We start from the raw sequence: 16,649 nt of genomic DNA, 5'->3' as shown, positions 1-16,649 counted from the left end.
GCGTCCACCGCCACCACCTTGGCCACCAGCGCGCCGGGCTCCGCCCAACGCGGCGCCAGCTCCACGCCCGCCCAGCTCCACGCGCCCGCGCCTGCACCCGGCGCTGCCGCCGCCGGCGGGTACAGCACCTGCGGCGCGTTGTCGTTCTCGTCCGCGATCAGCAGCCGCACCGACACGTTGCTGCTCAGCGGCGGCGAGCCGCCGTCCTCCGCCCGCACCCACAGCTCCACCTCGCGCACCTCCTCGTAGTCGAACGAGCGCAGCGCGTACAGCGCGCCCGTCTCCGCCTGCACCGACACGTACGACGACAGCGGCGCGCCCCGCAGACGCCCCTCCCGCAGCCCGTAGCGCACGCGCGCGTTCTGACCCCAGTCCGCGTCCCACGCGCGCACCGTCAGCACCAGCGCGCCCTCCGCGTTGTTCTCCGACACACGCGCGCTGTAGCGCGCCTCCGCGAACACCGGCGCGTTGTCGTTCACGTCCAGCACCCGCAGCGCCAGCACCGCGCCGCTCCGCAGCGACGGCGACCCGCCGTCCGCCGCCCGCACCGTCACGTTGTACTCCGACGCCCGCTCGCGGTCCAGCTCCCGCGCCGTCACCACGCTGTAGTAGTCGTCCAGCGCCCGCTCCAGACGGAACGGCACGCTCTCGCCCAGGCTGCACCGCACCTCCCCGTTCGCGCCCGAGTCGCGGTCCTGCACGTGCACCAGCGCCACCACCGTCCCCGGTGCCGCGTCCTCCGAGATCTCGCTTAGCACCGAGGAAACAATCAATTCTGGCGCGTTGTCGTTCACGTCCGTCACCGAGATCGACACCTTCGCCGTGTCGAAAAGGCCTCCGCCATCTCGTGCCTGTAACTCCAGTTCACAAGAGTTCCATTCCTCGTAGTCCAGGTCTCTCACCAGCTTGATCGCTCCCGTATCCTGCTCCAGATGGAATATCTTCGAGGCTTTCTGAGTAATTTTATTCAGCGTGTATTTCACATCGCCGTTGGTTCCGTCGTCGGGGTCGGTGGCGGTGACGCTGAGCAGGGTGGAGCCCACGGGCACGTCCTCGGGCACTCGCACCGTGTACACCGCCTGGCTGAACGCGGGCGCGTTGTCGTTGGCGTCCAGCACAGCCACGCGGATGCGCGCCGTGCCCGTCCGCGACGGATCACCGCCGTCGCTCGCCCTCAGCAGCAGCTCGTGAAACGCCGCCTCCTCCCGGTCCAGCGCCTTGGCCAGCACCAGCTCGGGACGCTTCTCGCCGTCGCCTCCCGCCTGCACCGACAGCGAGAAGTGCTCGTCGCCGCTCAGCGCGTAGCTCTGCAGGGAATTCACACCCACGTCTGGGTCGTGAGCCTCGGGCACAGGTAATCGTGATCCCGGGGCTGTCACCTCACTCATTTTTAGTTCAATTTCTCCCTCTCGGAAGCTGGGTGTATTGTCGTTAATGTCCGTGATTTCCACTTCAATCGCATAAACCTTCATCTCGCCCTCCATGATCAGCTCACAGCGCAGCACGCACTGGGGTTCGCTCTCGCACAGCTGCTCCCTGTCGATCCTCTCGGCCGTCACCAAGTAGCCGCTGCTCGCATGCACAGAGAAATACTGCGTCTTGCCTTTATCCAGGATGCGGACGCCGCGGTCACGGGGTGTTGCCAGCTCCAGGTCTTCGGCCACGTCGCCCACGAACGAGCCCTTGGGCAGCTCCTCGGGCACCGAGTAGCGCAGCTGCCCCCACGCCGCCTCCCACGCCACCACCAACACGCAGCACAGCAGCGCCCGCTGCCTCCGGCCCCAGCGCTCTTCTCTCACCATCATTTCCCCGCCTGTGTGCAGCTTCTCGCTTGCCCCTTTCCTTTCCGAAGCAGTCCTGGGTTCCACCGCCGTTCCGCCGTGCCCCTCGCAGTGCCGTCCGTCCGGGATTCTGCCCCCGAGCTCCCTGCGTCCTCAGACCTGCAGCCCCGGGCTCGTTTGCCGGCTCGCCTCTTTTCCGCCGCACTCCTCCCATCGCTTTACCCAGTCTTAGCCAACAGCGACACTCGCAGCCGCGCACGACAACTGCAGTCTTTGCCGCAGCACTTACCTCCTTTCCACTCCTCTTAGCTCAATTAGCAGCTCCTAATGCCTCCAGCGTTTCACAGAACAGGGCGTCTGCAGTTCTGTTGGATGTTCTTGCAGATATACTCTCAGAAGCTGAATTACTGTACCCCCGTACAGGAATGCATAAGGACAGCAGGTGAAATGAGTGAGTGTGGGCAGAAAGAGTGCTGAGGTGCTGGGACCTGGCTTTCACTTTCTACCTCTCCTTTTGACACATTCTGCCCATTGCAGAAACTCCTAGGGGCTTGAGGAAGACTGTTAAGCAAAACAGACCAGGCTGGCCTGAAAGGGTCAAACAGGGAACACGCGGCCCCTCCTGAAAGGGAAGGACTGCCATGTGAAACTAGCAAGCATAAGCTACAGCTTCTTCATTCCGTGACCAAGAGCAGAACATGTTCTGTGGAGAGAATGCCTTTTGATCACTGTACTGACCATAATCTACGAAAGAGCTAATTAAATAATGACGTATTGCTGTCAGCCACATGAATGTTATCTGATTTAAGTATTGTATACTCCTGTAGCTAAAAGATATAAAAACCCTGTAACAACAATAAACTTTGCTTTTGCGCCACCAGAGCCTTAAGCCCGTCTGTCCCAGGCGTCTTGAGCTGGTCTCCGTCATTTGGTGCCGAAACCCGGGAATCTCGGACTCCAAATGACAAAGACGTCGCTTCCTCCCACGAGCCGCGGTTGGTAAGTTGAAACAGGGAGGTAAGGACTAGGGAATTGGACAGATTGTTAAATAAAATGGGACAAGCTGCAAGTACAGAACGAGGCATTTTTTCTGCAATGCTGAAATCATTATTAGTTGCCCGAGAAGTAAAAGTGACTCGGGGTCAGATTAGTCGTTTTTTAGATTTTATAGAGGAAGTATGCCCCTGGTTTCCCAGGGATGGAACTATTAATATTGAAACTTGGAATAAAGTGGGTGAAAGACTCCAGGGCTATTATGCTGTGCATGGTCCTGAGAAGGTACCTATTGATACCTTTACGCTTTGGACTCTAATAAAAGAATGTCTCAGAGGAGACACGGGAGATGAGAAGTGACCATTCGCTCAACAGAAAAGTTATATCCTGCCTTGTCGCGATCAAAATCTCTTGATCATATCCCTTCGTCTATGCCATCGGCATCCCCACCCTCCCCTACCCAGTATGAGCAACCTTTGATTTGTAAATTAGCAAACGACTTGCCGCCTTGTAAACCTCCTAGCACTAACATAACAAAGGATATTTTACCCCCTGATGATTGGGGAGAATTAGAAAAAGAGGCTGCTGAATATCACCATAAGGACTTAGCGGCTGTATTCCCAGCGTTACAGGTTGCTAATGCCGCTGTGCAGACACAACAGATAGTCGATCAGGCTCGATCAGATCCCCTTGCTGTTTCACCTGCCTTTCGAGCAGGCCGAATGCCTCCCCCGCCTGGAGTAGATGCTTTACTTATGCAACAATCCCCTATGCAATTAGCATCAAAAGAAGCTAGGAAAGCTGGGGAGACAATTTATGATTTTTCTGGGCACGTTTTTCCCGTGATACAGAGCCAACAAGCAAATGGAAACATAGTAAATGATTATGAGCCTATTCCTTTTAAACAACTGAAAGAGCTTAAAGCTGCTAATATTCTTCCCCCTTCTGACTGGAAAAGCTTGGCAAAGGCTGTCTTGAGTGGAGGTGAATATTTGCTTTGGACTTCCGAATATGCGGAACGGTTCTTCTTGTGCCCCCTTTATTACCAGTTCCTCATTTTGGAGTGAACCCCAGAGGATTAATGCCTAATGATTTATGGCAGATGGATATCACACATGTACCTTCTTTTGGAAAATCTTCTTATGTCCATGTAACAATTGACACTTTCTCTCACTTTGCAGTAGCCTCAGCCTTGTCTGGTGAAAAACTCTCTCATGTATGCAACCATCTTTTGCATTGTTTTAGCGTTATGGGAACACCGAAATCATTAAAAACCGATAACAAGCCAGCTTATGTAAGTAGCGGTTTTGCAACCTTTTGTTGACATTTTAAAATTCACCATAAAACTGGAATTCCATATAATCCAGAAGGCCAAGGTATAGTAGAAAAATTTAATCATTTATTGAAAACTCAACTAAAGAAAATAAAAAGGGGGACATGGGGAATTAAAGATACTCCGTCCTCTATGTTATCACATGCATTATTTGTTTTAAATTTTTTGACATTGGATGATGACAGAAAATTGGCTGCGGATAGACATTGGAGTAATAAAAAGAGATAAACCAATGGTATATTGGAGAAATCCAATGGACGGTAAAATTTATGGTCCTGATCCTGTACTAATTTGGGGCAGAGGATATGTTTGTGTTTTCCATACAGACAAAACCTCACCACGGTGGATACCGGAGAGATACGTCCGTCATGCCCAAAACCAGGATGGGAAAACTGCGAAGGAAGGTGCAGAGATTGACTCTAACCCAGACATGGGAAAGAAAGATGCAAGAGAGAATACGACTCGTGGCCTTGATCCTTAGTACCTTGTGGATCCTTCATCATGGCTGTAATGCAGAAACATATTGGGCATTTGTACCCAATCCTCCTATCATTCATCCAGTAACATGGGATGAACCCGTGGACATTCCGGTTTACAACAATCAAACAATGTTTATGGGGCAATATTCAGATGGACACATAATAGAGTTCTCTGCGCGTTTTAATTATTCTGGAAAGGTTGATGGTATGCCTATATGTTTTCAGATGAATCAAACACAATCCCTGTGTGAGAAAGTGGTAGTGCAGCAAGATTGGGATACCAATGTTTCAACAGGAATTCATTGGGCTCTGAATTTTCTCTATATTGATTTAGCTAAAGGGACAAGAGGTTCTGGAACACCTCCCTTAAATTTTCCTTTATGTCAAAGCACAATCACTCCAAAAACAGAATTTGCACCTTTATGGAGAGCATGTCGAGCTAACGAAACAGTGTGCATTGATTCCACTGTCTGTGATTGGAATATGATAGGAAATCAAGGGCGACCAATTTGGTCTCAGGAATTTGGACAAAAAACAATCATACGTTCTATTCTAATTTATGAAAAGCAGTCGCAGCCATGGAAAAAATCAAAGCAAAATGATTAAACTTGACTTGGATTCAAATAAATAATAAATGGGCAATGACTGCAGAGAGCTATACAACTGAGTTTTATATGCAAGCTTGTGTTCCAGAACCTTATGCCTTTTTAAGCAGACCACTAAATATTGTGAATAGCATAGTGAGTTGTACCGATTGTGTAATCTCTAATTGTCTGAATAGTAGCAGTAGTTCCTTCTTGTTAGTAAAGCAACCCGATTATGTCTATCTTCCTGTAAATTTGACACATTATTGGTATGCTGACAAGGGAATGGAAATTCTCCAAGAAACTTCTTTGCAATTAATAGAGAGATCTAAGCGAATGGTCGGATTAATAATAGCCGGAATAGCTGCGCTCATTGCTGCCATAGCAGTAACTACAGTAGCTTCTATTTCTTTAACAACTAGTATTCAGACAGCAGCTTATGTTAATGAATTATCAATTAATGTATCTAAAGCTTTACAAAATCAAGCTACTTGGGATGAAAAGATTGAACTGCGTCTCAATTCCTTAAAGGATACAGTAGGCATCCTGGGAAGACAGTTACAAATTATAGCTACTCGTGAATCTCTCTCGTGTCATGCAGAATACCGAGCTATCTGTGTGACTCCTGTTGAATACAATAATACCAAATTCTCTTGGAAAAAAATACAAGATCATCTTCAAGGCATATGGAATAATGCGAACACATCATTAGATCTTAGGGAATTGAGACAGCACATTCGCGATATGATACAATCGCACCATATAGATCTTTCAGTAGCAACTCAAACTACTACATTTATAAGCGCTCTAAAATCTGCATTTCCGTCCTTCAAATCATTTAGAAATGGAATTTATGGGCTGATAGTCATTGCCATAATGATAATAATAGGAATTCTTGCTTGTCCATGCTTGATGAAAATGATAACAAATAGACTCCAAAATTTGCGTATAAATCTTAAAAAATTGGAAATGGAAAACACAAAAAACAAACCACCACCACCCCTGGTCTAATAAAATAGAAAAGGGTGGAATGAGGAAGACTGTTAAGCAAAACAGACCTGGCTGGCCTGAAAGGGTCAAACTGGGAACACGCGGCCCCTCCTGAAAGGGAAGGACTGCCATGTGAAACTAGCAAGCATAAGCTACAGCTTCTTCATTCCGTGACCAAGAGCAGAACATGTTCTGTGGAGAGAATGCCTTTTGATCACTGTACTGACCATAATCCACGAAAGAGCTAATTAAATAATGACGTATTGCTGTCAGCCACATGAATGTTATTTGATTTAAGTATTGTATACTCCTGTAGCTAAAAGATAGAAAAACCCTGTAACAACAATAAACTTTGCTTTTGCGCCACCAGAGCCTTAAGCCCGTCTGTCCCAGGCGTCTTGAGCTGGTCTCCATCAGGGGCTGCCAATTTTAGAGGACAAAAACTGCTTCAAAACATTTATTTCTCAGATGCCTCATGCACCTTGAAATTCAGCTTAGTGAGATTGAGAACCAGCTGTTTTACAGCAGGCACTGATGGTTTATTGCGATGCCAGTGAGGGAAGCACTCATACTGTGAGCTGCCATCCACACTACCACTGAATAGAGTGGGAATAATAGGAAGAAATTAGCGTGGATAACCTCATTTCACTGGAAACGTTTGGAACCCTAAGAGTCCTATCTTCCAGAAGGACTTTGACCACATGCAACATGCCAAGCAGACCCCAGCTGTGTTTCTCTTTTCACTTAAGCTATATTAGGGTTCCCTCATTTGTTTCAGATTGTATTTCCTCTTGTACTGTCACTGAACAACACAGGACCATCTTCTTTACACCATTCTTCCTGGTGTTTATTTCTATGATAGGATGTCCTGCAGTATGACCCTCTTTTACTGGGGAGTAATGAAACGGACACAGATGTGGCCTCAATAATGGTGAGCAGAGGGAAGGATTACCTCCCTCAACCTGCTGGCAGTGCTTTGTCTAATGCAACACAGGACTCTGTTAACTAGGTTGTGGAAAGGGCACACTACTGAATTACATTGAACTAATTGTCCACGGGGGGATTCTTGTAGCCTCTTCCACTAAGCTGTTTTTCTAGTGCATGTTTGCCCCTACATGCAGGACGTTTCATCCCTCCTTGTTGAATTCCATAACCATCCTTCCCATTCCTCCAGCTTGTCCAAGTCACTCTGGGAGGCAATATGACCCTCTGCTGTACCCACTCCTCCTGGTTGTGTCATTTGCAAGCTTGTAAATGCCTGCACTCCATCATTTAATCCTTAATTAGGATGTTAAGCAGAACTAAAACGAGTACTGACCCCTTGGAGGTGGGTTTGGGTGTACCCCAACTAGACTTCACACAACTCATCACCACTCTCCAGGCCCTGTCCTGTCATCTTTTATGCTCAAGGATCATAATGCCCCCAGAGAGCTGCCAGCAGATCACTGCTCCCCTTATTTTCTTTTATGTACTGTAGGCAACATCTCCTGAGCAAATGTGCTTGCCCATTTTTACCCCAATCAAGGAACCAGATGAGGAAAAGCCTTCTAGCCTTTTAAAAACCCTGGATCCTCTATAGAATTTTTACAGAATGAGGAAGTCCATATTTGGAAGGGACCCATAAGGATCATTGATTTCAAGTCCTGGCTCTACACAAGACCAGCCACATTTCAAACCATATTTCTGAATGCATTGTCCAAATGTTTATTGAACTGTGACAGGCTTGGTGACATCACCACTGCCCTGAAGACCAACAGTGACCAGCCATCCTCTGGTGAAGACCTTTGCCTTATACCCAGCTTGATTGTCCCCTGATGCAGCTCCATGCCATTCCCTTGGGTCCTGTTTCTATCACCAGACAGAGGAGATCAGTGACTTCCATTCCAATCCCCTTTGTGAGTAAACTGTAGGCCACCACGAGATCTCCCCTCAGTTTCATAGTATGCTATTATAAAAGTGTCATAATACCTCAATAACTAAGTGTAGCAATTGGGCAGATCAACACAACAGAAAGATGCCATAAAGGAAGGGAAAAAGATTGCTTACCCATATCAGAAGATTTCAGATCTGCAGGGGAAAGCTCTATAAGAAAAAGACCTCCAAAAAACAGATCTTCCTCTATTGCAGTCAGCCCTTCAATGAGATCCAAGAGAGGTGCAGCCAGGCTCCACCCTTCCAGTCACACAGCTGAATTGCCTTCACCTGTGCTCCCAGGGCTGATCTTCTCCTTTCCCCAGGTGCTCAATCAGTGGTTCAGGCCATGATTCAACAGTTCCCATAACACCCAGTATCATAGAATTGAAGAATCACACAGTCAAAGAATCATGGAATCACAGAACAGCTTGGATTGTAAGGGACCTTAAAGCCCATTCAGTTCCAATCTTCCTGCTGTGGGCAAGATTTCCACCCACTCAGGCTGCCCAGGGTCATATCCACCTTGAATTTGAATGCCTCTAGGGATGGGGTATCCACAGCTATGGGCACCCTGTGCTAGTGCCTCACTACCCTCAAGGTAAAAAATTTCCTCTCAGCATCTAATCTAAATCCCTTTTCTTTTAGCTTTAAACTGTCCTCCCTTGTCCTATCATTATCAGACCATCTAAAAATCCCTCTACTGCCTATTTATAAGCTCCCTTTAAGTAGTAGAAGATTGCAATGAGGTCTCCTCAGAGCCTTCTCCAGGTGAGTGAGCCCAGCTGCTTCAACCTTTCTTCATAGAAGAGGTGCTCCAGTCCCTTGATCATCTTTCTGGCCTTGTCTGTTCTAACTCCAACAGTTCCTCTGTTGTGCTGAGGGCTGCAGACCTGCACACAGTATTCCAGGTTCCTCATGAAGGAAGAACAAAGGGGGACAATTATCTGCCTCATATTGTTGGCTATCCTTCTTTTGATACAGCCCAGGACACTGCTGGCCTTCTGGGCTTCAAGCGCACACTGCTGGCTTGTGTCAAGCTTTTCATTCACCAGAACCCCCAAATGCAATCTTCATGGGGCTGCTCCCAAGGAATCCTTCTCCCAGTCTGTACATATATCTGGGATTGCCCTGACCCTTGCATTGCATTTGTTGAACTTCATTCAATTCATATAGGCTCACTTCTCCAGCTTAGTCCATTAGATGGTATCCCTTCTTTCTGTCATACCAGTCACACCACTCAGCTTAGTGTTATATGCAGGCTTGCTGGAGGTGCACTCATTCTCACTGTCTAGCTTGTTGATAAAGATGCTGAAGTTGCTCTAGTCCCAAGATGAATCCATGCCCAGGGATACCACTCATCACTGGTCTCCACCTGGACACAGACCACTTACCATAGTCCTATGGCTGTGACCATCCAACTGATTCCTTATCCTCTGAATAGTCCACCCTTCCAATTCTTCTCTCTCCAATGTAGAGATAAGGATGTGGGGTGGGAACATGTCAAAGGCCTTGCACAAGTCCAGGTAGATGATACCAGTTACTCTTCTTATGTCTATGCTGTCGTTTCATTGTAGAAGGCCACCAGATTGGGCAGGCAAGATCTGGGCTTGGTGAAGCTGTGCTGGCTGTCTTATGTCACTTCATTCTCTTTCATGTACTTTAACCTAGCTTCCAGGAGGATCTGCATATCTTCATAGGCACAGAAATATGGCTCACCATGCAGTAGTTCCTCAAGTATTCCTTTCTACCATTTTTTAAAGTGGGAGTGACGTTTCCATTTTTCCAGTCTCTGGGGAACTCACTTGACAGCCATGACTTTTCAAATATGATGAGAGTGGCTTAGCAAATACATCAGCCATCAGGATGCACATCGTATAGATTTGTTGTCATGTTCCATTCATGAAGGGAAGGAGAATTCACGAACTCCCTCAGTTAGATAAGATAAAACTACAGTCAAGGTCCAAAGAAAATCTTCTCATTTATCAGAGAGGTTACACTTCTCTTGGCCTTTCTCTTCTGATCGATGCACCTCAGAATCTCTTCTTGTTAACTTTCACATCTCTTACCAAGTTTAGGTTCCTTTGCTTACCTGATCCCATCTCTGCATGTCTGGATGGTACCTCTATATTATTCCCAGGCCTCACATCTCTGTTTCTGCTGCTTGTGCATTTCATTTTTATCCATCAGTTTGACCAGCGAATCCAGCCATGCCCATTTCCTGCCTTCGTTGCAAGTTTCCTCTTCTCTAGGCTGAACAAATCATGGGATGTCAGCTGCTCCTCATATGTCCAACTTTCCTGATCCTTCACTATCTTCATAGGATTATCTCTAGTAGTTTTATGTCCTTAAATTGTGCTGCCTGGAACTGCACCCAGTGCTTGAGATGAGGCCACAGCAGGCAGGGCAGAGCAGGACAATATCTTCCCTCACATGGTTGGCAGTGCTGGGTCTGATCCACCCCGGAGCATGGATGGCCCTTTTGACTGTTGGAGTATATTATGATGCAGATTCAATTTGTTGCCAGCTGGAACCCAAGCTCCCTTTCTGCCAGCTGCTCTCCAACCTCTCCTCTCCCCATCTGAACATATATCCATGACTTCTCTGTCCCATGTGCAGAATCAAGCAACTTGCTCTTGTTAAACTGCATGTGGTTGGTTGTTGTCCAACCCTCCAAATTTTCAAGATCTCTCTGCAAAGTCTCTCTAACCTTGAAAGAATGAACATCTCCTCCCAGTTTGATATCATCCCCAAACTTACTTACCATACTGTCAAGGCTTAAGTCCAGGTCACTGATGAAAATATTAAAGAGAACTGGCCCTGAAATGGAGCCCTGTGGAACTGCAGTAGTGACTGGTCATCAGCTTGATGGAAGTCAATTTACCACAACACTTTGAGTCTTATTCATCAACCAATTGCTCACCTGCTGTATTATGTTTTTATCTAGCCACATGCTGGAGAATCTGTATAGGAAGATACTGTGAAAAATGGTCTTGAAAGCTTTGCTGAAATCCCAAATGATTACATCAGCTGGTTTTCCTTGGTCAGCTAGGTGGGAAATCTTTTCAGAAGAGATTAAGCACATTGAATAGAACTTTCCCTTTATGAACCCATGTTGGCTGTGACCAATGACTGCATGGACTTTCAAGTGCTTTTCAGTAACTCCCAGCAAAATCTCCTCTTTAATTTTGACAGGTACCAAAATGAGACTGACAGGCCTGTAATTGTCAATGTCTTCCATTTTTCTCTCAGTGGCAATGACTGCCAACATGCAGTCAACTGGAACCTCTCCTGATTCCCAAGACATATAAAAAATTGAGGGGTATCTCATGATGACATCAGCCAGCTCTTTCAGTACCCTGCCACGAATCTTATTGGGACTCACAGATCTATATGTATCCAGGTGGCATGGTATATTCCATAAACCTAATAGAACAACACTGGAGAGTCTTTACCCACAACAACTTTTATTGAAAGAATGGCACTCGGGTGTTTTTTTATTTCAGTATTACAGACAGGATCATCTTGATTTACAAATACACAGTTTATAACTTCAGCTCAACACGGCAATGAGAGTTTCCAAATAGTTAGTGCTGTACCACATATCATCCCAATAATCAATTATTATATGTAGGGTGACAGTACTTCTTAAAGGGAATAGATAAGACAGTTAAAACTGAGTTTGTAAAAGAAAAAGGGGGAAAAAAACTGAGAGAATGCTAGAGTTGTAAGAAAAACCTGGAAAATCATATCATAGTAGATTTTCACATAGAGAAGCCTCAGCAAACAGGAATGAAGGCCAAAGAGGAAGGGCCTTGGTTGCACACATTCATCTTGGTAGTGACTTCCGTGCCCTATGAGGCAACTCGTGGACTTGTCCTAGAATGCATCCAAACACAATATACATATTTGCACAGTTGAGTAAGGCTCATCCCAACATTATCAGCGCTGCTATAGTATGAGGCAACCCAAGGGAGACACATCATCCACCTTCTATAGACACCTTTTATAGACTTTTTGTGCAGTTTTTAACTCTCCCTTAGAGAAATGTTGGACTCAGAGAAACGACCCATTTTGATAGTTAATATGCAAGAGCTCATATCATAATGTGTGGATGAGAGCAACTTCTTGGGAAGCCTTAGTGCAATTCATGTAGAAAAAACTGTTACATGGGAAGACATTGAAGGCAAACTACAAATCTCAGAGAGAAAGAGATCTGTAATCCAGCAAAGAAAGACAGTAATACACTGCAATGTAACACAAACTTCACAGCTTCCTTGCCCAGCTGACATGGCAGGTAGGCTATGCTGCATTGTCCAGAGCAGAGGATTTATGTGCCCAGTCTCACAGTTTTGTTCCAGAACTGAGTAAGAAATTGTGAGGTCTGTAGCTTCATACAGCAGCAAATGGGTCAAGACATTAGTGGGATAACAAGGAAATAAACACATTTCAGAAGCATATCAGAAAAGGTCACAAAACAGATGGAAAATATGTCTGCTTACAAGAGAGAAAAATTATTAGATATCGTTTAATGATTTTATATTGAAGAGGAGAGTAAAAAAGCGTTCTCAAAGAGTGTGGTGGTGACATTCTGAGAGAAAATGTACATTGACTCTGGAGAAAATATAATGAGGTATCACAGCACAGATCACAATGAACCACAAGTCATCAAACCTCTGCATGTACAGATAAGATGCTAATTAAAGAACAACCCAGAAAGCTGTCCCACAGATTGGGTGTGAAGGGTGTCCAGAGTTATATGATGTTGTGGTCGTAATTTCAGGGGAGCAGAGTGAACAGATAACATTCTTGTGAAATGGGATGCAAACTACAATTGCGGAGCTAATCCCAGGGAAATAGAGTTAACAATCAAATTAGATTTATTACTATCAACAAGCCATGGATCAGCTGGAAGCGCAGACCCAGTGCTAATTAAAAGCCGTGAAACTGTCCCACAGACTGCATGCCGGGGCTCTCGACATCAGCATCCCCCACGGGGACAGGGACAGCAGGGAAATGCTCGGCATCGTCGCCGGCCACCCCCGGGCTGCAGCGCTGCGCCGGCAGGCTGGGCAGCACGGGCTTGAGGAACTGGAACTCGCTGTTGCCCGAGCCCGTGCTGAGGCTGAGCTCGTAGCAATAGGCGTGGGGCAGGGTCCCGGCAGCGGCCCCATCAGCCACGCAGCTCTGCACGCCGCTGGGGCCGTACAGCACGTGCCCGCTACTCGGCTCCTTGCTCTTGCACGCCTTGCACGCCGCAAAGGCCGCCGCCGACACCAGGAACAGGAGCGAGACCAAGACCAAGGCGACGATCAAGGAGGCGGTGAGGGAGCCGTCGTCGTCGTGCGCGGCGGGGCTCTGCTGCGGCAGCTCGGCGTCCCGGGAGCCGTGCAGGAGGAGCACGCTGAGCGCCGCGGTGGCCGACAGCGGCGGCCGCCCGTTGTCCCGCACCAGCACGACCAGCTGCTGCTTCGCCGCGTCCCTCTCCGTCGGCGGCCTCCTCAGCCGCACCTCCCCGCTTTGCGCGCCCACGGCAAACAGCCCCGGCTCCGTGGCCCTCAGCAGCCCGTACGAAAGCCACGAGTTCTGCCCCGAGTCGGCGTCCACGGCCACCACTTTGCTCACCAGGTCCCCCGCTTCGGCCCACGCGGGCACCGGCTCGCTCCAAGCACGGCCGCCGTCCTGCGCGCTGGGGTGCAGCACCAGCGGCGCGTTGTCGTTCTCGTCCACCACCAGCAGGCGGACGACGACGCTGCTGCTCAGGGGAGGGGACCCCGCGTCCGCAGCGCTCACCACCACCTCCAGCTGCCTCAGCTGCTCGTAGTCCAGCGGCCGCAGCACGAACACGGCTCCGCTCTCGGAGTTCACGGACACGCACGAGCACGGCTCTCGTTCGGGCGGATCGGCCGCCACCAGCGAATAGCTCACCTTGCCGTTGGCTCCCGCGTCCGCGTCCCTTGCCTGCACGGCCCCGACCAGCAGCGCGGGGACGTTGTTCTCGTGCACGTACATGGTGTACGACGTCTGGTTGAAGACGGGCGCGTTGTCATTCACGTCCCAGATGTCCACGGTGAACGTGTGGCTGCTGCTCAGACGAGGAGACCCTGCATCTGCGGCCGTGACAACCACCGTGTAACGTGCCGTTTGCTCCCGGTCCAACGCGCTCACGGTCACCAGCTCGTAGTAGTTCCTAAACGCTGGCCGCAAGGAGAAGGACAGCTGTTCTGCCAGGGCACAGCTGATCTCCCCATTCACACCGGAATCCTTGTCGGTGACAGAGAAGAGTGCGACCACTGTCCCGGGTGCTGCATTCTCAGGGATCGGGCTGCTGAAGGAACTGACCACGATCTCTGGTGCGTTGTCATTCACATCCATCACCTCCACCACTACCTTGCACATTGCTGAAAGGCCCCCTCCATCCACGGCCCTCAAACTGAATTCATATTTCTGCGCAGTCTCAAAATCCAGACTTCTCGTGACTCGAATTTCACCACTCCTGGGGTCAACTGTAAAATCTGAATACGTCTGTCCACCTGGTTGTGAAAATTCATATGTAATGTCACCATTTATTCCATCATCAGCATCATTTGCCACCACTCTGAGAACCACAAAACCCTTTGGAGCATTTTCCAAAACATGCCCACTGAACACCTTCTGTGTGAAGATGGGAGAATTGTCGTTTACGTCCAGAACTATGATGTGGATTTGGGTGGTTCCACTCCTCGGTGCAGAGCCCCCATCCGTGGCAACGAGAGTGAAATCCATCTCTGGCTGCTCCTCTCTGTCCAGAGGCTTTTGCAAAACAAGGTCGACATGCATCTCGCTCTCACTTTGATTCTGATAGGAGACAGTGAAGAACTCGTTCTCAGGAACGATGCTGTAAACCTGGATGTCATTGCTGCCAATGTCCAGGTCCTGAGCTGCTGCCACAGGGAAACGGGAGCCCGGTTCGCTGGTTTCCAGAATCTTAAAGGTCACCCGTTCGTCAGGGAAGACCGGCGAGTGGTCATTGATGTCCTCCACGGACACCTCAATGGGAAAGAACTGCAGCGGGTCGGCGAGCAGCAGCTCGAAGGCGAGCGTGCAGGTGCGGGAGCGTCCGCACATCTCCTCCCGATCGAGGCGCTCGGCGACTACGAGGCGGCCGCTGCCGCGCTCTAAGCGAAAGTGCTGCCGGCCGGCCGGCGAGGCGATGCGCGCCCGGCGAGCCGAGAGCTGCGCCGGGGCCAGCCCCGCGTCCTCCGCCACGTCGCCCACCGGAGAGCCGCTCTCGCCCTCCTCGGCCACGGAGTAGCGGATGGGCTCGCAGCGAACGCGCGCCACGCCCAGCAAAGCCCACACACACAGCACTTGCCTCGCAGCCGCCATGCCGGGCCGCCGGACACAATCCGGCCGGCCGGGAAGCGCGCTCCGCAGCGGGAAGCGGCGCCCGGCAGCGGCGCGGCGCGGCGGGAAGGACGGTGGGTCTCTCTCCCCGCTCGGCTCTCTCGCCGCCTCTCGCCGAGTAACGACCGAGCCCGGAACACGGAGCGCGATCGTCACAGCGCAGCGGCGGCACACACGCACCTCACGGCAGCACGGACAACAGCTCTCCGCCGCTCTCCGCCGCCGCTCTCCGCCGCCGCTCTCCGCCGCCGCTCTCCGCCGCCGCTCTCCGCCGCCTCCTCCCGGATGCGCTGCGCTGCGCCGCGCTCGGCTCATCCTCTCCTTCTCCCCGCCCCGCCCGCAGCCGCTCGGCGCCGCCTTGGCCACGAGCACCACCCTGCGGCCCGCGGCGGGACTGCTCCGGGGACGGGACGCGCTCCTGCCCGCGCCCTCTCGCCGCCACACGCAGCGCAACGCAGCGTCTCTTTCCAAATATTCCATGCCATTGCACTTTTAATTCTACATTTCCACACGCGGCGTGGCAATCGCTTGCTGTGTTTGGAGAACAGGATATTTCATGGGGAACACATCAGACAGTGCTCCATCACAATCCATGCAGAAAAATGATAATGAATCAAATGAAAATTCATGCAGCCTCTTCTAAGACTGCAGACTCTGCAGACCATATTGTCACCGCTGCTCTTCACTCTCACTGAGAATCCTCAGTAAAAAAGAATAAAGGGGATGGCACTAAAGTGAGGGCTACTTTTACACTTCTGTCACTGTTCCATTTGCACAGAACGTTCTTCAAGACAATTCCTGGATTTGCGTTACAATCCATCCAAACACACTGAACTTCTTTATCTGAGGATAAGGAGAAGGCAGAGGTCCTCAAGGCCTTCTTTACATCTGCCTTTAATAGGCAGACCAGTTATCTGTTATCAGCTATCCATACTTTATGGCCTGATCTGGAAGTCTGGGATGCTACAGACACCCCCAGTGATTCAGGCAGAGAGAGTGAGAGAGTTGCTCCTCCATCTGGACTGTCACAAGTCCATGGGGCCAGATGGACTCCATCCTAAAATGCTGAGGGAGCTGGTGGAGGTGATTGCTGAGTCACTCTCTGCCATCTTCCAGCATTCCTGGTTGTCTGGAGAGCTCCCAGAGGACTGGAGGCTTGCTGATGTGACTCCCATCTACCAGAAGGGCCGTA

General features: G+C 49.8%; 1 protein-coding gene across 1 annotated transcript; it reads right to left on the bottom strand.

The window, feature by feature from the left end:
- Positions 1 to 11,531: 11,531 nt before the first annotated feature.
- LOC125700247 (protocadherin beta-4-like) lies at positions 11,532 to 15,454 on the bottom strand. Its single transcript, XM_048960672.1, has one exon. The coding sequence runs from the start codon at positions 15,437 to 15,439 to the stop codon at positions 13,004 to 13,006; it is 2,436 nt and encodes an 811-aa protein (XP_048816629.1). The 5' UTR covers positions 15,440 to 15,454; the 3' UTR covers positions 11,532 to 13,003.
- Positions 15,455 to 16,649: the final 1,195 nt, after the last annotated feature.

The sequence above is a fragment of the Lagopus muta genome, chromosome 14, assembly GCF_023343835.1.
Source record: "Lagopus muta isolate bLagMut1 chromosome 14, bLagMut1 primary, whole genome shotgun sequence".
NCBI lineage: Eukaryota > Metazoa > Chordata > Aves > Galliformes > Phasianidae > Lagopus > Lagopus muta.
The sequence above is the reverse complement of the archived record's forward strand: the minus strand, read 5'-3'. Positions and strand labels throughout refer to the sequence as shown.